Consider the following 21,328-nt stretch of genomic DNA (forward strand, 5'->3'; position numbering starts at 1 on the left):
GTGTTGGACACTGGAAACTCAGGCTTGTCCCTTAATCCTGTATCCTGGACTGTCCTCCTGTCCCTCCAAGCCTTGGTTTCCCAAGATTGCAAGGGACCCAGTGTCCTTGGTGGTGACTAAGGAGTGCTGTGGGTGTGTGCCCAGCTCCTGGAGCACAGTGGCGAATAGTGCGGGTGAGTGGCGAGCTCAGGACACTGGGAGAGAATGGGGACTTCCAAGCAGAGCTGACCATACTAGGTGCCAGCAAGGGGAAGGAAGGCCACTCTGCAGTAGAGGGGCAAACAACACTGGATCCTGGCTTTGTGTGGCAGGAGTCAGTAACTGCCCTCAGGGCTTCTAGCATCAGGTCAGTATTCGCAAACCCAGAGTGCTCCCGGTGTGTCAGGGTTCCCTGTCTGTGTGTCCCAGACGAGGCAGATGAAGCCAAGTTCACAGAGCTACTCACAAGCCTTGGAACTGAGGAACGGCTGCCTCCCTCTCTGAACCACAGTTGCTTGCTTGTAAGATGAGCTTGTAGCTGGCCCTGCCTGGCTAGGCTGTGTGACTCCAACAGTAGACTACAGGCCCCTGTGGGTTCCCCGTGCTGTGCTCAGAGGTGAAGGCTGGTAGGGAGGAAAACAGGGTAGATGCAGCCTCCACCTGCTGCTCACCTGCCCCTGGAACCTCGCTGTCTTCCTCTCCTTTCCCACAGAGTCCCCATTCTGCCAGCACCGGCCGCCTGAAAGGTGGTTCCCACCCAAGCCACTTGGGGGGAAGGAGAGAGTGCAGGAGAGACCCTGTCTAATGCAGCTGGTCCCTGAATTGTTCCCATGTCCCTAGTGCTGGACATCTCTGAGTGCCCGGGGCCCAAGTCAAGACCCAGTCTTGCCCTTAAGGGCTGGGATCTTTTCTGTTCAGACAGTCCAGGCCAGGCAGCCAGGCTGGAGGAGGAGAAGCTGGTGGCTCTGGGAGCAAGCAGTGGCCTCCTTTCTCAGGTGGGGAGAGGGAGAGAGTGTGTGTGTATGTGTGTATGTATAGGAAGTTTGGAGCAGGGTCTCGAGGGGTGTGCAGGAGTTCACCAGCCAGCTTCGTGGGGAGGAGTGACAGCCATCCTGGGGAGGTAAGAAAAGCATAAAGGTGCCAGGGACAAGGAAGATAGCATGGGGATAAAAGGGGTGGAGAGGCACTGCTGCCTGGGGTCAGGGAGAGGGCTCGGCTTCGTCCAGAGGGCAGGGGTGGTGGGGGCAGGAGGGATGTGAGCAGAGGATTGCAAGGATCCTGGCAAGAGTGAAGACAGGACAGCAAAGCCAGCAGGCAGGGAGGTGGCCAGGTCCAAGCAGAATGGCCACAGGGAGAGCCGGGCTCTTCTTGGCTGGCTGTGGAGAATGGTGTTTTGTGTATATCCAGTCAGGACTGAGGAGGCAGGGACTGTGGCACCTGGGTTCAAAGCAGCCTCAGGGAACAGCTGTCCAGACAAGGACCTGAGATAGCAGTGGAAATGGGCACCTCGGCTGCACCCAGGAGCCTGGGTGGGGAGCTGTCAGCAGGACGCACAATAAGGGAGACAGACCCAGGAGCTCGGAGCTGGCCCTGAGCCAGAGCGTGGGCTGGCCACTGGGCTGCGGCTGCGGAAGGTGAGTAACCGCTCTGAGTCACACCTGTGAGTGGGACGAGCCACCTGCCTGGGAGCTGTGGTGGGGATGAACTAGGCAGTGCAGTTATGATGCCTGATGCAGCCCTGTTGTAGTAAACAGTCTGTCCGGACAGTTGGTGTTGGTGTTGCTGCTGGGAGTGCTGCAGACTGTTAGCAGGTGGTAGCTGGGCCAGAGTCCTATGTGCAACCATGAGCCGGGCTCAGAGCACGCCCAGGATTAAGGATCAGAGTGTGACTGGGATCAGGGCTTAGAGGATGACTGAGATCAAGGCTCAGCGTGTGACTTGGGTCAGGCTTTAGCCTGTGTTCTGGATTCAGGCTGGATTAGTAGATGAATGAAGTCAGGTTGGTTTTGTGGGCATTTGGGAGCCATAAGTGGTATTGGAGCAGTGACAAGAGAGAGGTCACACAGCAAGATGGAAGTCAGTCTGCAGGTTCACAAGGTGTGCAGGGTTTGGGAGGGGACTGGTGGCATAAATGGTGGGGAAGAAAAATAAGGAAGGCCATCATGGATGTGGGTGTGGTGGGATAACCCTGGGAAGCCAAGGGTGGTGATGGGACATTGAGCCATGAGGCTGGCTCAGGTGGTGTTCCTAGGGCCCCTGTGAGGTGACTTCTCTGCTGAGAGAAGAGCCACATAAAAGTCAGGGTAAGGACACTGGGCAATGGAGCAGCCTGGCAGAGGCCCTGGGGCAACACTGAGCTTGGCATAGGCTCTGTTCTCCTACAGGGGGCTGGCTTGGTTCTGCCTCCTCTCAGTGGGAGTTGGGATCTGTCCATCTCTTGCAGTTCCTAGTCTGTCCCTCCAGGCCTGGAGTTCCCTGACACCCCTGCCCCCAAGGCTATTGCTTGTCCCCTCCCCACATCACCCAGAGCTAGGCAAGGGCTGTCAGGAGTAACCCATGAGCCACTGGGGAGGAGCAGGCCTTCAGGGAAGGCAAGTGGGTGGCTGGCGGATGCCAGGCCTAATGAGGGCAGACAAGGCAGATGGCACAGAAGTCAGGACTGGAGCCAGCCATGGCACAGGCACGGGCCACTTGCTTGGCCGCCTGTGACCTGCCCAGGACCTTGGAATATTTGCTGGTCACTCTGACCCCCACCAGTCCCTATTCACCCAACCTTCTTCCATCTGGGGCCTCAGGTTTATCATTGGTAAAGGCACAGGGTGATTGCTCTCTGATCCTACAGAGCTGTCGCTTTGAGAAATGGTGCTGATCAGTCCCTGGGAGTACCCAGTGCTTTCCCACTTTGCCTTCAGAGTGTTGTTTGGGACAGCTGAGGTGAGCAGGACTACTTGGTTGGTTGCCTGGGTCTCTTGCAGAGCCCAGAGGCCTTTTATCAGCAGAGAGACCTGCCTGCAGGTGGTAGCTTTTGTTGGGGAAGAGGAGTTGAGCCTCATTCCTTACGAAGCAGGGTGGTGCCACGCTACCCAGCATGCATGAGGAGCAGGCTGGGCATCGGGTTCAAGGGAGCAGATGCCAGGTGTGATTTTGTCTCGGGCGTGTGTGTGTCTGGGGGGGTGTCACTCCGAGGGTGGAGCCACAGGCAGGCCACCTCAAGCTTCCTCTTGGCCTGGAGGGTAGAAGAGACAGGGAAGAGGCAGGGGGACAGAACTGGAGGAGTCTGGGTGGGTGTGCAGCCCCAGAGCACATGAAGTGCCTCCATGGCCAGAGCTCAGCATCACACTCTGGTCCAGGCTGGGCGGCCAAGGCCAAGGCCAAGGTTTTGTGGACAAGTGGTCAGCAGAAGTGGGGTTTCACAGGGTCCCAGGAGTAGGAAGGAGGGACCTGTAGGCATGGTGGGCCTGCAAAAGCCAGGGGCAGGTCTGACCCTAACTAAGCACCTGTGGGTGACCTGGCTGCTGCCGCAGCCAGGCCAGCTCCCAGGGACCAGGCCCTGTAGATGGATCCCTTGAAGCTCTCCAGGAGCCCAGAGCTGCAGCCCTGGGCCCTCAATGGGGCCTCCAAGGACCACTGGCCTTCTGGATGGCCTTGGATACCTTCTCAGCTCTTGCACAGAACCCCCCCACCCCCACCCTCCTTACCTTCCTTTGTCAGCCATTAATTTATAGCCATCCTACCCTGGTGGGGCTCATGGACACAGAGGGCACCCAGCTGCAGGGACAGACAGTCCCTCCTGTGTGGGACCTGGGTCAGAATGACTCCCAGAGGGGCCAGGGAGGGTAGAGGAGGCTCCCAGGGGGAGGTGGTGCTTAGGATGCAGGGAAGGGCAGCCCAGGCCTCAGGAATAGCATTGTGTGGATGAGTACTCAGTGACTTGGGCTGAAACCCTATCCAGGGTGAGAAGGGCCACCTGGGGACAGGAGTGGGTGTGTGGGGGTTCTCACCTGTATGACATCCTCTGGGTGGCCAGCAAGCCAAACTAGGGGAGCAACATGACACCAGCATTGGGTGGAGGTGCCTGCAAGAAACCCCTCCTCCCCCAAGGCCACCCTCCTGACCAGCTCCCAGCTCATTTCTTCTTCCTTCCTGGAGCCGGGTGGGAGCAGAGTCTTGGGTGGAGGGGTTGCTGAGTTTCCTCTTATGCCTCATGTAGTTCATGGTTTGGGCCTGGCATGAACACGTCCTTGCATAAGCTGGGAGGAGCCTGGCATCTCCAGGCTGTGCTGGGTGCGTGATGGGTAGTGGTGGGGGTGGGGGGGTTCTGTCAGCCTGGCCTCCCTGAGCTGGGCATTCTGGGATTGGATGACTGGAGGTAGGGAAGTGAGCTCCAGGCAGAGAGTGCCTCTGGTGCAAAGGCCCTGAGGTGGAAAGGAGGAAGTTGCCTGGCAGCCTTGGCAGGAGTATCAGGGGGACTCTTGAGTCAGGCAGGCAAGGGACAGCCAAGATATGGAGGTACATTGAGGCACAGGCCAGAGTGGAGGGGAGGGAGGAGAGCAGAGAGCTTTGGCAAGGGTGCTGGGAGGGCAGGCTGTGGAGTGATAGGGGGGTGGGCAGCTGGAGTGCTGACTGGCTGCCTAGGTGGATGCTGCTGGAGCTGTGGGGGCCAGAGCTCCATGGTGTCCATTCCTCCTGGTAGTGTGTAGCCACAGGCCTAGAGCTGCCACAGGGAGCAGAGATGCATCCCTGACCACACCTCTGGTGTGGGGGGAGACTCCCTAAAATATGGGGGCCTGTGATGTGATGGAAGCAAAGGGTTTATTGGCAGGCTTAGCCCATGACTGATCATACTAGTGGGGGCTGTCCTCATCGAGGGCCCAGCAGAGGGTCCTGGGGTCTCAGTGTGCTGGAGGGGTTGGCTTCTCACAGCGAGAGGCTGGGCAGGACAGAGGGTGGGTGCCCGTGGGCTGCATGAGTGACCTTGGCCTGTTGGCTGGCAGTGGGCAGGCTGGACAGCAGCTTACTCTCTCCATCTCTCCCGGCTCCCCAGACCATGGAGAAGGCAAGTGTGCCGTCCGTGACGCTGATCGTGGGCTGTGGCGTGTCCTCCCTCACCCTGCTCATGCTGGTCATCATCTACGTGTCTGTGTGGAGGTGGGTGCCTGCCCTGGGTGATCCAGCCACCTTCCCAGTCACCTGCACTACTGTCTACCACCATCACAGGGGCACCTCCATTCTGCCACCTGTTCCTGATCCAGCCTACATTACCTCTTTCATCCCATGCCCCACCACACCTGTTCCAGTTGCTGCTACATTGGTTGAGTGTTACTAGAGAGTGGTGTCACAGAAGCAGGACAGGGTGGACCTCTGGGCCACACCTTTTTCCAGATGGGCCTATCCTCACAGGTCCCACTTCTTGCTGTCCCCTGATGCATTTCCTGACAGATGCCAGCCAGCCCTGAGCCCATGCCCCAGCTGGGCACACTTGAGCATCTGCCCCTCACCCACCGGGGGTCCCTATGAGACCTGTTGTCTTCTGTGTACCCGGTACACTTGGGCCTGCAGGGCCACAGCTCCCTGGGGCGGGTCAGGACTCAGGGCTGAAGCCTTTGCTCACCCCAGCCCCGTTCTCCTTCCCTCAAAGCAGTGGGGACCCCCAGGCACCATCAGCCCCTTTCTGTCCCATGTGGGCTACAGAGTGGCTGTGGGGGATGTGCATGGGAGCCAGGGTGAGTTTCAGGCACAGGTTCAGGGCAAAGTAGCAGGCCACGTGTGTGAGAGTGTGTCCCCACCTCTAGGCATGTGACTGCGGTGTGTGCTGGCTAAGTAGCTGTCTCCCTGTCCACCTGTGTCCGGCCCCATTGAGTAGTTCAGAGGCAAGAGGGTGAGCCCAAGGTTGCTGTGCAGGCAGCTGCCTGCAGGACTAAGCCTGGGCTGACTGTGCTGGGTCTGTGGGTAACACAGTATCCGCCAGTAATCAGAACTGACGGCTTGGTCTGTGCCCAAGGCAGGGCAGCAGGAGGTCGATGTGGCCAGTGCGGGAAGGATGGCCTCAGCCCTACTGGTGACTGGGTGACTGCTCGCAGCCGGTGCCCTACACTGTCCTGTCAAGGGCAGAGCATGCAGTGCTCTTCACACTGATCTCATCAGGAGGACCATGGCTGCCCCAACCCCTCTCCTGTCTGGGGATTGAGGCTCGGAGGCTCTGAACTCCAGCTCTGATGTGATGGAAGCAAAGGGTTTATTGCCAGGCTTAGCCCGTGACTGATCATACCAGTGGGGGCCCCACTAGTTTTCAAAGCACCTTCCTCACCCAGCACTCTGACCATCATGACACCCCTGGGTGCCGTATGAGAGACTGTGCTGATGGGTGGCCCCGTGAGGTAGTACAGGTCCAGACAGGGAACGTGGTCTGCCTACCCAACACCAAGGCCACATGTAGGTCTCTGAAACTCAGCTGTGGTCTCTTTGCTCTCTGCCTGGGTGGAGCTCAGTGCCCAAGCACTGTGGTGATGGCGGTGATAGTTGTGGTGGTGGTGGTGGTCGTGGTAGTAAGGGTGATAGTGGTGGATGTCGTGATAATAGAGGTGATGGCGGTGAGAGTTGTCGTGATGATGGTGGTGGTAATGGATGTGATGGTGGTGGAGGTGGTGGTGGTGATGGTGTTGGAAATGGATGTGATGGTGGTGGAGGTGATGGTGCTGATGGTGGTGGTGGTGGCAATGGCGAGGGTTGTGGTAGCAGTGATTTTAGGGAAAAAGTGGAGCCCTGGTCTTAGGGCAGGCCACGTAATCTTTGCCCTTGTGAAGACGAGGTCCTGTTGGATGCTGACCTTAGGGCCCTGTTCTCTCCCACAGGTACATCCGCTCGGAGCGATCCGTCATTCTCATCAACTTCTGCCTGTCCATCATCTCCTCTAATGCTCTCATCCTCATTGGGCAGACCCAGACCCGCAACAAGGTAGGCAGCCTCCTGCCCTGCCACATGCAACCCCACATTTTCAGGTAGGGTAAGGGTGTCTCTCTCCAGCAGGGATCTCCGCCCCAGATGGCCCGGAGTCTGGCAGCTCATGGTGGAGCCCCTCAGCCTGCTGTCCCTGCCTCCCATTCTGTGGTCTCCAGACCCTTCTGCCTGTAGCTCAGCCTTGGGTGGGGGCCTCTGTTTTCTCACGGGGCCATATTAACATGTAGGGGACAGAGGAATTGCAGTGAGACAGAGAAACCCACCTTGGGACACCTCCGTGTGCTGTGGCAGCAGCTTTCAGCTACAGCAGTCTTGCCCATGACTTGCTTGGATCCATGGGGTAGAACGTGACCTCTTTGGGCCTTGGGTTTGACACCTGCCAAACAGGGCTTGAACTGGGGCTCGGAGAGTAGACCAGGTTGCTTATTGCCTGAGGACTTGGTGGGTCACAGCCTGGGACGCTGGGCACTGGGTCTCTTCCAGCACTGCCGGGTGCTCACTGGGGGTTGGCAAGGGCTGGTGAGCACCTGCCCAGCCCCCTCAGCCACCTGCCTACCCAGGTGGTATGCACGCTGGTGGCGGCCTTCCTGCATTTCTTCTTCCTGTCCTCCTTCTGCTGGGTGCTGACCGAGGCCTGGCAGTCCTACATGGCCGTGACAGGCCGCCTCCGGAGCCGGCTCGTCCGAAAGCGCTTCCTCTGCCTAGGCTGGGGTGAGCAGGGCATCTGGGGCAAGGGTGGATGGTGGCTGCACTCTAAGCCTCCTGGTGTTCCTTGTTCTGGCCCTGCTCTTGGTTCCTGCTAGCACACAACCCCTCCTGCTAGCCCTTCCCTCCACCCTCTGGGGCCTCCCACCCCTGCCAGGGCTCCTCCCTTCTGGGCCTTGTCCCTTAGGCCTGCTGGGAAAACACGCCCAACTAGTTCAATTTGACTTTTTAATGTAAGCCTATCTGTACGGCACTTGGGACATACTTCTGTTAAAAATGATTCCCAGCTCGGCGTGGTGGCTCATGCCTGTAATCACAGCTACTCAGGAGAGAGAGATTGGGAGGTTCATGATTCGAGGCCAACCCTGTGCAAAAGGACCGCAAGACCCCCATCTCAACCAATGAAAGCTGGGCACACTGTAGTTTGTCTATCATCACAGCTACAGAAAGAAGTATAAACGGATCGTGGTTCAAGCTCGCCCAGGCATAAATTCAAGATCTTATTTAAAAAATAACTAGAGCAAAAAGGACTGGGAATATGGCTGAAGTGGTAGAGCACCTGCCTAGCCATCACATAGCTTTGAGTGCAAATCCCAGTACCACAAAAAAAAAAAAAAAAAAAAAAAGATGCCTAGTTAATCTGAAATGAGGTAGAACTGGATGTTTTGTGTTTTTTTCTTGCTAATCTTACAGTTTTGCCCCTCATCTCTCCTGGGCCTTGTGGTCCCCACCTTTGCCCACCTCCAGCCCACCTCTCACACACTTTGTGGGGATGGGTGGGGAGGGGGCTGCAAAGGTACAGCCTGCAGGGGTGGATGGGCTCGGACTGATGTCCTCTCTTTGTCCCCATCTTCCACAGCAGAGTGGGTAGAAGTGGGTGGGGGCCGACACCCTCTCTCCTGGTCCTTCTCCAGGGCTCCCTGCGCTGGTGGTGGCCATATCCGTGGGATTCACCAAGGCCAAAGGGTACAGCACCATGAACTAGTGAGTTGGGCAGGTGGGGGTGGGGGATGGGACAGCCACACGGTCCCCCGGGCCTCACATAGCCTTGAAGATGAGGGCTGCCCTGCTCTCCACCTGTCTGGCTGGCATTGTCTTAGCCAGGCTCGGGGAGGGTGGGTGTTGGGGACCAGAGACTGAGCCCTCCCTCGGGCAGCCCCCTTGCTCCCAGCCAGCCGGCCAGCCTCTGCCCAAGCCTGCAAGTGGGGCTTGAGAAAAACACCATTGTTGTGAGGCTGTCAGAACCTTCCACTTCCTCACTGGGTGGCAATAAGGGGCTGTTAGCTTCCAGGTATCAGTGTGCCCTGTACCTCGTGTGAGCAAATCTTGGTAAGGAGGAGGCCCCAGGACAGCCAGGGCACAGCAGCCCTCCCTGCATCCTCAGGGCAGGGTAGGGGTGGGGCCATTTCACAGACAAAAGCCCTGAGACCCAAAGGGTCATCTGTGAGGTCCTGGAGCCTCAAATGCTGAGCCAGTACACTTAGGGCTACCCTAGAGGAGTGTGGGCTGCCCAGGTGGGGTGAGAAGACCTGGTTCCAGGATGGGGCATGGGAAGGAAACAGAGACCTGCTGGGCTGCTGGATGGCACAGTTGGGGAGCAAGGCAGGGATGGTGGCTGATAACAGCTGAGTGTAGATGCTCAGGGATTTGGAGCCTGGGAGTGATGACTGGTAACACTAGGGAGGGCCAGGCCAGGCCTGTGAGCACACTCACAGGGGACCAGGGGACCTCCAGCATCATGTCAGAAAGGAAAGTCCTCCAGAGACCCCGAGAGAAGATCCATAAAGGGCCCACGTCCATGGAGGAGAGCCTTGGGGGTTCCAACCAGGCCTGTCCCCTGCGCTGGGGTGACGATGGCTGCCTAGGGACCCCTAAGAACCCCAAAGCAAAGAATGTGTGCAAAGCGCCCTGCATGCAGGAGGTGCTTAATAAGTGCTGCCCCTTCCACAGCTCCCTAGCTTCTGGCCTTCCCTCCTGAGACGCTGGCAGTGCCTCCTGTGGGTGGCAGGTGCTGACATCTGGTCTCCTCCACAGCTGCTGGCTCTCACTGGAGGGGGGACTTCTGTATGCCTTCGTGGGACCCGCTGCTGCCGTTGTGCTGGTACTGACCTGGCCCACTTCCCTCTGTCCCTGGCTGTGTCCCATGGCCCCTGAGTTTTGTCTTCTTCACCTGCCCCGGGCCTGCCTGGGGGTGCCTGCCCGGGTGGCCCAGTCACCAGGGGTGGGCAGCTCCCCCACCCCTACTCTGACTCTCTTTCCATGTGACAAGGTGCAGGGATTGGGCCAGGGTACCAACCTCTTATCCTAAGAGCACGACCTGCCTGACTATTAGACACCAACTAAGAACCCGGAGGTCTATGCAGGTTAGGTGACTGAGTAACGGGGTGGCTGGGGCCGGATGGACTGATGGAGTGTGACGTCACAGGGAGCACGAACGCTAAGGCTGGGCCACAAGCGTCCACTCACAGCTGTCAGTGTCTGGGGATGCCGTGGACTGGGGCTACTCATCCTGATGGGTGCCAGGAGGACCTTCCCTTTTGTGGTACTTGAGTTTTCCTGTCTGTCTATTTGGTGAGAAATCCAAAGCCACTAGCTGGGGGCCTGCTCAGAGCTGCTAGTCTTGGCTGGGCCTACCTCTAAGCCCAGCGTCCAGTCTTTGCCCCGGGGCTGACAGGATTGAGGAGTACAGGCTGTAGACCCAGCCTGGGGGTGGGCGCTGCTCCCTCTCACACCCTTGACTCCCTGTCCCCATCTTCTAGTGGGAACTTGGGTTGAACATGGCAGACAGGTGGAGCCTGGGCGCCTCAGCTGCTAACTGCAGGGCTTGAGTGAGGAACCTGGGTTGGTGGGTGCAGGCAGCTGGCAGTATCCGTTGGTTGTACTGGACCCTCTCACATTCTGGCACTAGAACCCCTGCTGTTACTTCTCAAAAGCACCTAGGTGGGAGGTGAGAGATGCCAGGGGTGCATGGCACCTCTTTTGTAGCCACAAAGCACCTGTGGGTGCTATTTAAGGGTAGTCTTCTGGAGAATGGGGAAGGGGGACTGCTTAGGCAGGAGCCCCATCCCTGCTGCCTCACCCCCACCTCACCCCACAGGACCCTGAGCCCTGGCCACCTCCTCTGATTGAACTGTGCAGAACTTGCTGGAGGCAGGCAGCCTGGGCTACTGCCCGCCTTTTCCACCTCTGCCATGTAAGCCAGGGAGGCTGCTCAGGAAGGCCATTTCCCTCAGGCAGACTGGAAGAGCAGCTGCCTCCCACAAGCAAGGCCAGTGCATGGAACCCTGAGTTTGCAGAGCTGTGGGGACAGTATGGTCACCTTGGACCTCTGGGTGTGGTTCTTGGCACAAGGATCCATGGAGTCCCAGGGCTCCCCTCAGCCTCAGGAACATGGCCCCTGGGGGAAAGGCCAGGGCCTCAAGACAGTCTTTCTGCAGGGGGAGCAGTGGGGGAGCCCCAGGGGGCCTCGGTTTGTCTTAGCATGGGCATGTGTGACAAATTAGCAGAAATGGCCAGGGAGAAGGGAGTCCCGGGTCCCCAGGATACAGAGGCAGCTCATGGTGCGTGGGCACAGCGCCTGTCTTGGGCAGCAGAACAGGAAACACCTGAGACCCCGAGAGCCTCCCAAGTACAGGTACCCAGCCGAGGCCATTCACAGGCTGAGGGCCAGTGTGATTGGGAAAGGTCAGGAAAGAGAGGTCTCTGAGACAGACTGGCGAGGGCATCCTTGGCCCTGAGCTGAGGAGCTCCCTGTACTCAGGGAGGGTGAGGGGGTCGGGGCACTGGCCATGTGGGGACACCTGGAGGACAGGGCTTACAGAGGCCCCTCTCCTGGCCGGCCCCGGGGTCTGTGTGGTGGAAGTACTGGAGTGACCTTGGTAGCCTGCCAGGCCCCAGGGTGTGGCTGCCATTGGCCAATGCACACATGGGCCCGGCCCACACCCCGCCTCTGCCCGGCAGGTGAACATGGTGATCGGGATCCTGGTGTTCAACAAACTCGTGTCCAAAGACGGCATCACGGACAAGAAGCTGAAGGAGCGGGCAGGGTAGGCCCGGGCTGCCCTGGTGCCTCGCCACCTTGAGTTGGACAAACCCAGAGCCCACCCACCCCGATCCCCTGCAGATGGAGATGCTTCATCGCCCCACCCAACACTACAGGGCTGGGAGCCCCAGAGCAGTTGGGCAAACTGAGGCACCTAGTGCAAAGGCCTGCTTAGGCCACAGCTAGCCCCTACTTAGTTCTGTGCCTCAGTGTCTCCGTCTGACTTGTGAACAGGTGGAGCCCTGTAGGGTCCCCAAAAACAGTGAAACTCATTGCTCAGCGACACCCTCACCTGGTGCTGGGCTCAGGCTGGTGGAGGGTACCCCAAGACCGGGACTTCTGGTTCCCTGGTCCCTGCTCCCTACCACAAGGTTGTTGTGTGACCCTGAGATAGGACCTTTCCTGTCTGGGCAGCCAACAACCTGGCCCTGTGAGGCCTTCGTCACAGGAAGGATAGTTGAGGTCAGGTAGGGTGATGCCCCTCCAGAAGGCTCAAGGCACCATGAGTGTGCTGCGCCAGGAGAGGAGGGAGGGAGAGGGAGCTGGAGAGAACCCTGGGGACAGGAGGGGTCACAGGAAACTGGGGGCAGGAGTCTTGCCCTGCCCCCCTGAGCCCTCCTCCAACCCTCTGCCTGCAGCTGTCTGTGTCCTGCAGCTGGTATCTGCGTGGGGTCCACCTCTGCCCTCCCCTCTGTGCCAGTCTTGCTTGGTGTCTGTCTTTCTCTGTCTCTTCCTGGCTCCTCTACTCTCCCCAGTGAGCAAAAGTAGCAGAAAGCCTTCCCTTTGGGTGCCTATGGATTCCTGCCTGGCCTGGTGAGAGCCTGCTGAGGTGGGGTGGGGCTCTGGGGTACAGCTGAGGGCTTAGCCCTGACCCTGGGCCTCAGCTCCCGGTCTGTGATGCAGAGGTTTAAGCTTCACCAGGCCACACACCCAGAACAGTGGCTATGCACTTAAGAAGCTGCAGGGCTACACATCCGGGGCCTGAGCCTCGAGTGGCGTGCAGACCGCAACTACACAGTGGCAAAAGCAGTCGCAGTCCTTTGAGTGCCCTCCCATCCAGCCTGTTTGGCTTCACTTAGAATAACCATTGAAGTAGGTTCTGTTTTTTCTCTTCTCATCTCACAACTGAGTAAACTGAGGTTTAGGGAGGGTGACTAGCTGGTGGAGAATGAATTGGAGCCCAGCTTTGGACATTCTGGGCCCATACCTCCTCTCTTCCCCAGCATTCATCACATCCACACGCACAGACATGCGTGTGTGCACAGGCATTCCCACCCTGCCCTGCAGAAGCCCACTGCCCAGGTCTGCTCGCAGATGGTAGGCCTCATTCTGTCCAGCCACTCACGTGGGCACCCAGACCCTGGTGGGGCTGGCAGGTGGACCTCTCCCCCTGGCCAGGCCAGTGCGGTACAAGATGCTCTTACTCGGAAGGAGGGAAGGCAGTGCAGCCTCCCTGGGGAGCTTGCTGCAAAGTGCACCTGCGAGACAGAGGTGCGGTCAGCTGAGCAGGGCACCCTAACCCAGTTGCTTGCCTGCCATCCAGCCCTGGCAGTCTGTGGCCCCTCCCATGCTCACTCCCCCCTCCCAGGCCTGGGTCCCTTAGGTGGCTGAAAGCCTGCAGCCGTCTGAATGGTTTTGCTCTTTTCTGTTGCCCCGTTGGTTTCGTGTTTGCTTTTGTTTCAGCCTTTTGATTTCACTTGCAGTCAGCTGCCCGCGCCCCCCCTCGGGCACACCCTCACATGTGCGGAGTGCGGAGTCCTCTCTGCGGCCGACGCCACCTCCGACGCCACCAGTAATGCCATGTTAGTGCCTTGCTGCCACCTTGGCACAGCCCTGCGCGAGCTCTGCTCCCTCCTAAGTCACATCTGTTTGTTTTATGTTTTTCTTTCACTTCTTTCATCTCTGCCGTCCCCTCTGGGTTTCTAGGCAACCCTGCCCTCTACCCCATGTCTGCCTCCAGGCTCCTTGTCCACACTCCAGGGCCTTCACGAGGCACCTGAGACAGGTGGGAAGGTAGGGAGTGGGCCGGGCAGGGCGGTCAGGATGGGAACCGAGGCTGTCCCTCAGGGCCATGTGAGAGGCAGGGCTGCTGCTGCTGCCTTCTGCTGCTTCCCCAGTGCTCCCCTCCCCCCACCCCACACACAGGTGGGCGGGGCCCGGCCTATGTGAGTATGTCTGCGTAACTGTCTGGGACTGCGTGAACTTGTGTGAATGTGCAAGTGAGTGTAAGTATGCGCGTGACTTGGTATCGCACACAGCGTGTGTGTGTGTGTGTGTGTGTGTGTGTGTGTGCAAATGTGACTTGGCAGTGTGCATGCGTGTGGATTTGCAAGCACATGAGTGGGTAGGTGAACATGTGCATGGGGAGTGGGTTTATGGGTGCATAGGCATGTGTGTAGCTGTGCACAAGAGTGTGACTGTGGGAGGGGGTGCCAACGTGCATGTGTGTACACCTGTCTGGCCGTGTCAGGTAGGTGTGTATGATTGTGAATGTGACGTATTGAGAGGCAGCCATGGCCAAGGGACAAGAGGGAGGGGCCCTGACTAATACACCAACCAAGCTGGCCATTACCAGGGTGAGCAGGGAAGGGCACTGTGGGCTCAGGTGAGTGGGGCTGAGCTTCCTAGCCCAAGATGTCTCTTGTCCAGGCACTGCCTCTCTCAAGTTAGAGTTGAGAGACTGGCTGAGCCCCAGACTGGAGACCCCAAGACCCTCCATATTCGTTTCCTGAACTGGGTATGGGAATTAAGGAATCCACAATTCTAGGGGTCTGGGGCGGGAGGGAAAGGGCTACTGGATGCAGATGTGGGAGCTGAAGGCATTAGGGTGTCCAGCAAGCAGTGTATCCTGTGCCTGGGACCCACGCTACCCACAGGACAGGCGCCCTCCTTCAGGGAAGCCAGGTCTTTGACACTAGTGTTCTCATTGGGTGGAGGACTGTCCTCTGAGTGGGCTGTAGGGAGCTCTCCCTTAGTACGGGCAAGCAGTGGAGACCAAGGCCAGGCAGCAAGTCAGAGGCAGTAACCCCCCAGCCCTCACCCAAAACTGTCTCCCCCCTGGGCAGCTGATACCCAGGGAGCCAGCAGCTTTTGGATCCTCAGACACTGGGCTGCTCTGGGCCTTTCCAGGCATGTGCTGTGCACACGCCATCCTCTGCAGAAGTGCCTCAGAAGCTGCAGAGCTCGAGAGTCATTTACAGATCCCCAAGCCCTGGGCCACCTGCCAACTGTTGGATGAAGGACTGGCTATAAATGTCAGTCTGGTGGCTGGCCCCTGCAGGGAGACAGCTGAGGTGTCTTGTGGGGGGCCAAGAAGTCTGTGTGGGTGGGAGATCAGATTGCCCAGGTGCAGGTGAGGGAGAAAGACAAGCTTCTGCCTCAAAGGATGTCTGCTTTGGAAGGAAGGAGAGAGGTTATTGGGCCCACTGGCATGGTGGGGAAACTGAGGCCAGGAAGGGTCTTACTCAAAGAGACAGGAAGTAATTTGTTGGAAATGTGAATCCAGAGGGCCTGTCTGGCACGGATCTGCCTGCTGCAGGAATAGATGAGTGGACAATTCCAAGAGTGTGTGCAGTTCTGGCCACTGCAGCCCACAGTGGAGGCCCCATGCACCCATCCCCAGCAGCAGGGAGCCTACAGGTTAACAGGGCAGGGTCAGCCTGGAGCTCAGGACTTTGGACTTTGTGCCTAGGACAGAGATTCCATTTTAGAAGGACTTGGAGCGGGGGGGGCTTCAGAGATTTGGCTGTCCCTTCGTAAGGGGCCATGTGAAATCCACTTTCAGAGCCCATGCTGTGGCCAGGGGAGGGTAGGGGTGAGGGCTTCAGGACAACTCCTGGCTCTGGCCTAAACCAGAGGTCCTATGCTTGAGGTTCAGGAGGCGCTGGCTGGGCAGGGCTGAGGGATACAGGCCTGGGTGTCCCTGGGAGGCAGTGGCTGCTGTGTCAAGTGGTGATGCGGCAGCTGGGACAAGCAACTCCCCAGAACAGGGTCCTTGGGAAAGGAAAAGAGCAGCAGAGCCAGGCCTGCTGGGACCTGGAAGGGGAGGGTCAAGGCTGGAGCGGGTGTGACTGTCTGTGCCTAATTGATGAAGATGAGTCAGGCCTCACCTCTGTAATCCCAGCTACTCAGGAGGCAGAGATCTGGAGGATCGAGGTCCAAGGCTGGCGCCGGGCAAAAACTTGAACTCTACCTGAAAAATAAAGCAAAAAAGAGCTGGGCTGGGGACCTGGCTCAGGTGGTAGAACACCTGCCTAGCAAGAGTGAGGCCCTGAGCTCAAACCCCAGTACTACAAGGAAGGAAGGAGGGAGGGAGAGAGGCAGGCGGGCAGGCTGGTCATGTCCTCTAGGGGCTGGTCCCAAGCAGATGCACAGTGCTAGAGAGGGAGCGCTGCCTTTTGGGTCCCTGCTAAGGCTCTACTGGCTTTAGGGGTCCTTTATCTGGCTGGACCCCAGGACCTCCCAGCCTCTCCCACCAGCCTGCTGCCCATGCCCCATACCCTGGATGCCATCCTTGTTTAGACCCCTGCCCCTCCCTTGTGTAGACAGCAAGGTGATCCCTGAGAGAAGGGAGCACTGATGTAGATGGCAGTCCTGACCCCTGGGTGACCACATGGCTCTAGCACTTTGGAGCCCTTCGTGGGCCAGCATAGCCCAGTCAGAGTCCCCAGCAGCTCTGTTGGTGGTGCCTGGTCTCAGTGGCTCCTGGGAGTCATGGCAGTGCCAGGGTTGGAGTTTGCAAAGTCCCTGGTGTCCTCATTTGAGCACAAGAGGCTCATGGTAGCAGGTGTGTTGCCCAGGTGGTGGGAGTGCTAAGGATGGCCTCTGAAGGGGGCAGAGGCTGGGGCAGGGGCAGCCCAAAATGGGTCCACAGGCAAGGAATGGGGGGCCCAGGAGGGCTTGACACATAGCCCCAGAAGAGGAGGAAACACCTGCTGTCTGTTCCTGTCTGTCTTTGTCTCTCCTCTGACCTTCTGGCTTTGTCCAACTGTCTACAGTCCGTCCTGTGTCTCCCTTCAGTTTCTCTGTCTGTCCCTGGCTACTTTCCACCCATGGCCTGGCCAGTACACCTCCCCCAGGGCCATCTTGCACTGCCATTTGGGGCCTGGGGCCTGGAAGCTGGAACCAGGGTCCTTCTTATTGCACCCTGCTCCTGGGATCTCTGTCCCTTTCAGTCTAACCCCCCTCTCCTGTCACCTCCTAGACAGTCAGGGACCTGAGTGTCTCCTCAAGAGCTCCTCTGCCTTGCTAGGCCCTTTATGCCCCTGGGGACTACCTCCTGCGTCCCTTGGACCTGGCAGGTGCTGGGCAGATCTGTGTTCCAACTCCAGGGGCTGGGACCTGGGGAAGGTCTCAGGAGAGAAGTGGGAAGTGGGGAAGGGATGGCAAGGGAACCATGCAGGAGCAGCGGCTGGCTGGGGCTGGGGACTGGGGCCGCAGTTGATGCCCTCCATCCCCAGGGCCTCTCTGTGGAGCTCCTGCGTGGTGCTGCCCCTGCTGGCGCTGACCTGGATGTCCGCAGTGCTCGCCGTCACCGACCGCCGCTCCGCCCTCTTCCAGATCCTCTTCGCTGTCTTTGACTCCTTGGAGGGCTTCGTCATTGTGATGGTGCACTGCATCCTTCGGAGAGAGGTGGGCACTGGAGGACCCTTGGGTACCACTAGGTGGGGAAAAGGGGTGGGAGCTTCCCTAGACAGCTGGCTAGGCACGGTAAGGAGGGAGAGGTGTGTGTATCTCTCAGGGGTTGAAATTTTGGGAGACTCACATCTTGCCCTTGTTGAGCCAGGACAGGGCTGGAGGGACATTGCTTCTCTTTCTCCCTGGAACCTCCTAGAAGGCTGCAGAAGGACTTTTCAAAGCTCATGGATGTGAAAGAACAAAATGAGTTATGGCTGTAGAACCAGAGGTCATGGCATCAGCTGATGGAGGAGACCCAGCCACAGCTGGCAATGGGATGTCTGGACACTGTGTTCCTGCAGAGCCTCTGGAGTAGGGGCTCTCCAGGACCTCAGGCATCCAAAGGGAGGCCTTTGTGTTCCTTCCTGGGCTGCAGGGCTGCCTGGCTTCCCTGCCTGATGCCTCACTGCTTGGGAGGGGCTCTGGAGATTGGGACAGGTGGGGTGGTGAGTGCCACCCTGGGTGAGCTCAGGTCTTGGGCCCACCCCTCAGGGAGCTGTGATACCACACACACACACCTGGTCTCTGACCTCAGGAAAGATGAGGAAGGCCTGAAGTTCCCAAAATGGGTCCTGTGGCGGACACGATGCAGAAGTTCTGTCCACAGCCCTCCACCTGCCCACAGCCAGCCATGAGTCACCACTCAGCTGTGGGTGGCTACTGTGATTGCAGAGAAAGGCTGTCAGATCAGCTGCAGAGCCAGCAAGGCAGGAAAAACAGCACATGAGGAGCAGAGGCAGCACTTGCAGGGAGGAAGGAACCCCCAGACCCCTCCCTGCCACTTTGAGAGAAATGCCACCTTCCCCAACTGTTTGAGCAGCACCTGGCTCTGGCAATTGGATGTGCCCCTGATTCTCACCACAGCCCCACCCTCAAGTGCCATGGCGTCTGGCCTGCTGGTGGGCAGAGTCTGGCCCTGCAAGGATTTGAGGCCACTGTGACTTCTGTGAAACAAGAATAGTATTCGTCAAGAGAGGAACAGAAGGAGCTTGAGAAACTCAGAGCAGCACAGAGCTTAGTGGGCAGGAGCAGGGGAAATGCCTTCCACCAACTAAAAAAGATAGAGATTTCTCAGAGTTGGAAAGTGAAGCTCATAGGACCAGCTGGCTGAAGTAGTTGTGCAGGATAGAGAGGAGGGGGCCATCCATTGGAGGCTTGGCCCTGGGAGTGGGGCTTGCACGAAGTTTCACCTGTAGTGACAAGCTGGAGAAGTTACAGGCTCACTGTCCGTAGCCAGGACCGTGGAGCTTTGGTGATACGGGGTGGACCAGAGGCTGGGTGCCCTCTTGGATTGATGGGGTCTCTCACTGTGTGCTTCAGCCCGCAGTGCCTTTCTCGGGCCGGAACTGAGTGGGTGTGTTGCTGTCCATTCTTCCCCTGCTGCTGTGGGTCACCCCTTTCAGAGGCATGAGACTCATCTCTCACAGGGGTCTGTGACTGCCCACCGACTCTGTCCTTTCTCCCTAGGTCCAGGATGCTGTGAAGTGCCGTGTGGTAGACCGCCAGGAGGAAGGCAACGGGGACTCGGGGGGCTCCTTCCAGAACGGCCACGCCCAGCTCATGGTAGGACTGGGAGCCCGGGAATGCAGGTGTCCCCACCAGGGATTCCAGGTCCTCCCTGTGCCCGGAGCTGAGCCCTGGCAACCCCATTAGAGGAACGCTGAGCCCAGTTTTCAGTTGGGGAAACTGAGGCTTGCCACGGTGAAATCCCTGGTCCAGGGTTTCGAGCTGGTGTGGACTGAGTTGACATGTTTGAGCAGGGGCTATGGCTATCCCACATCCAGCTGCATGTGAGGTCCTACACTTTGCTGCTTACCCATACCTGTGACCACACACAGGTTCCTGGAGCATCACGCTCCTGTGCATCCTCAGCAGCCTCTGTGGAACCTCCAACTTGCCATACCCCACTCTCAGCAGGCAACTCAGGCAGCTCATACGTGCTCGTACATAAAACCTCACAGCTTGCACTCTCTCACACGCATGCACTTACACCATGAGTACTCACACCTGTATTTGTATGCATGAACACCCGCATGTGCACAGCTAAGTGCATACACAGGTATGGCCATCCATGTGGCTTGTGTTTCTTAGTGACAGAGCACACAGCACAGCATTCAGTCATCTCCAGTGCATGGATTCTTATGGCTTTTTTTTTTTTTTTGGCAGTACTGGGGTTTTGAACTCAGGGCCTCAAGCTTGCTTAGGCAGGTGTTTTACCACTTGAGCCATTCTACCAGCTTGAATGCATGGACTCTTTAGTGGTCCTGGATGGGCACCTGTGTGCTTGTGCCCCTCCAAGATGTGACTCTGGCTCTGGTGGCCCTATCATAGCACCCCACAGGTGGCAGCCCTCCTGCCCACTGGCCTGCAGCCCTCACCCCACCCACTGTCTCTGTCTTGCAGACTGACTTTGAGAAGGATGTGGATCTGGCCTGTAGATCAGGTGAGCGCCTGACAGGTGAGAGCCAGGGTGGCCTACCCGGCCACCCACTTCTTTCTTTTTACTCTGAACATGTGTGTGAGCTTCATCTGTCCCCATCCCACACCTGCCTCCCACACGGGCCCAGCCTGCCCCTGTGCTCCTTCCGCCCAAGGCTGCAGGAAGGTCTGTGAGTAGCACTGGTGAACCTCCAGAACCTGTCCTGGAGCCTACTTCCTCACATGGGGATCACAGTCCCTGTCCTCAGAACCCCTCCACCCTTTCGTCTTTCCCCTTCCCCCTCTTCACGGGGCAGGGAGGTTGGGCCAGCTCCACAGGAGACCTGGGCTCCCTGGCCCTGGCCCCATCACCCCCGCCACACGCTCACATTCCGTGTTGCCTTCATTCATCCATCGTTAGTCTGAACGGCGGGGAAAGGCAGACTGAGCTTTCACACTGGGTAGACATGAGTGGGAGCTGGAGGAAAGCATGGAAAGGGATGAACTACTGGAGTCCTAGGTGTAAAAAAAGGAAATCAACCATCCAATTAAGGGAGCTCTCCTCCCCCAAGCGTGAGACCACAAGGGTCTGCTTCCTTCTCCCATGGTGTTCGTGAAACAGGTGCCTCAGGCAGTGTCAGCCAGTGTCTTTCTGGCTGTGGAGGGGCTCCATCTGATTGGTCAGGTGTTTAAGGGACACTTTTCTGAAGATGACCCAACTTCCACAGCCTCCCTCAGAGGCAACCCCAAGACTCAAGAGCAGCAGGGGCTGGGGTGACCAGTGAGTGCACTGGCTTCCCAAACCTGACGGCTTTTTGTGGATGGCCTTGTACCTCTGGGTTGTATGTGGCTTGTGGGTACAGAGTGGTGGCTGTGCTGTGGGTGCCTGAAGGGGCAGAGGCCCTGCGTGGGATGTGGGGGTCTGGGAGGAGTATGGGGAAGGGGGCTACACACAACCAGCCATGGTGCTGGATATTCACTCTGCTCACAGGGACAAAGTGTGGTGTGCAGGAGGTGGGAGCCCCTGGCTTGTGGGGTGTGGAATGGCTTATGGCAGGCTGGTCCACAGGGTCAAGAGTTCCCAAAATGATCTTGACCTGCGGTGAAAGGTGTGTAGGTTTGACGAAAAGATGGATGTCCCCACTCAGGGCATGGGGGGAGGGCCAGGCAGAGGATAACAGAAGAAAAGAAGGGATCCAGGGTAGTGGCATGAGGTGCTCCAAGGGTACTGGGGAAGATGTGCTGGGAGGTGAGTGGCCTTGGCCGTGAAGCTGGAAGCTGTGGATGACCAGACAGTGCAGCTGCTGATGAGGTACAGGGAGCAGCTGGTGGTCACCAGCTGTGCCCAGGTCTGGTGTGGAAGCCTGGCCAGCAGCCAGCAGGGGTGGATCATAGGGCCAGAGCAGGCTGCCTAAGGAGTGGCTCCTTTCTGGCTCTCTGGAGAGCGGAGCCATAGAGAGAAAGAGACGTGGAGAGCGCCCACCTGGGAAGCTGGGTCACAGGCAGCTTTAGCTCTCCTCTGGCCAGTGGGGGCCAACTGAAAGGAGGCAG

At 58.3% G+C, this 21,328-nt stretch overlaps 1 protein-coding gene across 5 annotated transcripts in view; it reads left to right on the forward strand.

Moving 5' to 3' along the window:
- Positions 1-21,328, forward strand: part of Adgrb1 (adhesion G protein-coupled receptor B1) — a 75,975-nt gene that overhangs the window by 50,931 nt on the left and 3,716 nt on the right. For 2 of the 5 annotated variants that reach the window (XM_074069314.1, XM_074069315.1), the window contains 10 exons: positions 5,024-5,127; positions 6,831-6,933; positions 7,497-7,647; positions 8,556-8,625; positions 9,676-9,742; positions 11,602-11,687; positions 13,387-13,485; positions 17,143-17,314; positions 18,827-18,922; positions 19,763-19,817. In XM_074069314.1, the coding sequence (XP_073925415.1) occupies positions 5,024-5,127; positions 6,831-6,933; positions 7,497-7,647; positions 8,556-8,625; positions 9,676-9,742; positions 11,602-11,687; positions 13,387-13,485; positions 17,143-17,314; positions 18,827-18,922; positions 19,763-19,817 (1,003 nt within the window). The remainder of the gene's footprint in view (positions 1-5,023; positions 5,128-6,830; positions 6,934-7,496; positions 7,648-8,555; positions 8,626-9,675; positions 9,743-11,601; positions 11,688-13,386; positions 13,486-17,142; positions 17,315-18,826; positions 18,923-19,762; positions 19,818-21,328) is intronic. The other 3 variants (XM_074069316.1, XM_074069317.1, XM_074069318.1) reach the window with 3 other exon arrangements.

This window comes from Castor canadensis, chromosome 3, assembly GCF_047511655.1.
Source record: "Castor canadensis chromosome 3, mCasCan1.hap1v2, whole genome shotgun sequence".
NCBI classification, from domain to species: domain Eukaryota; kingdom Metazoa; phylum Chordata; class Mammalia; order Rodentia; family Castoridae; genus Castor; species Castor canadensis.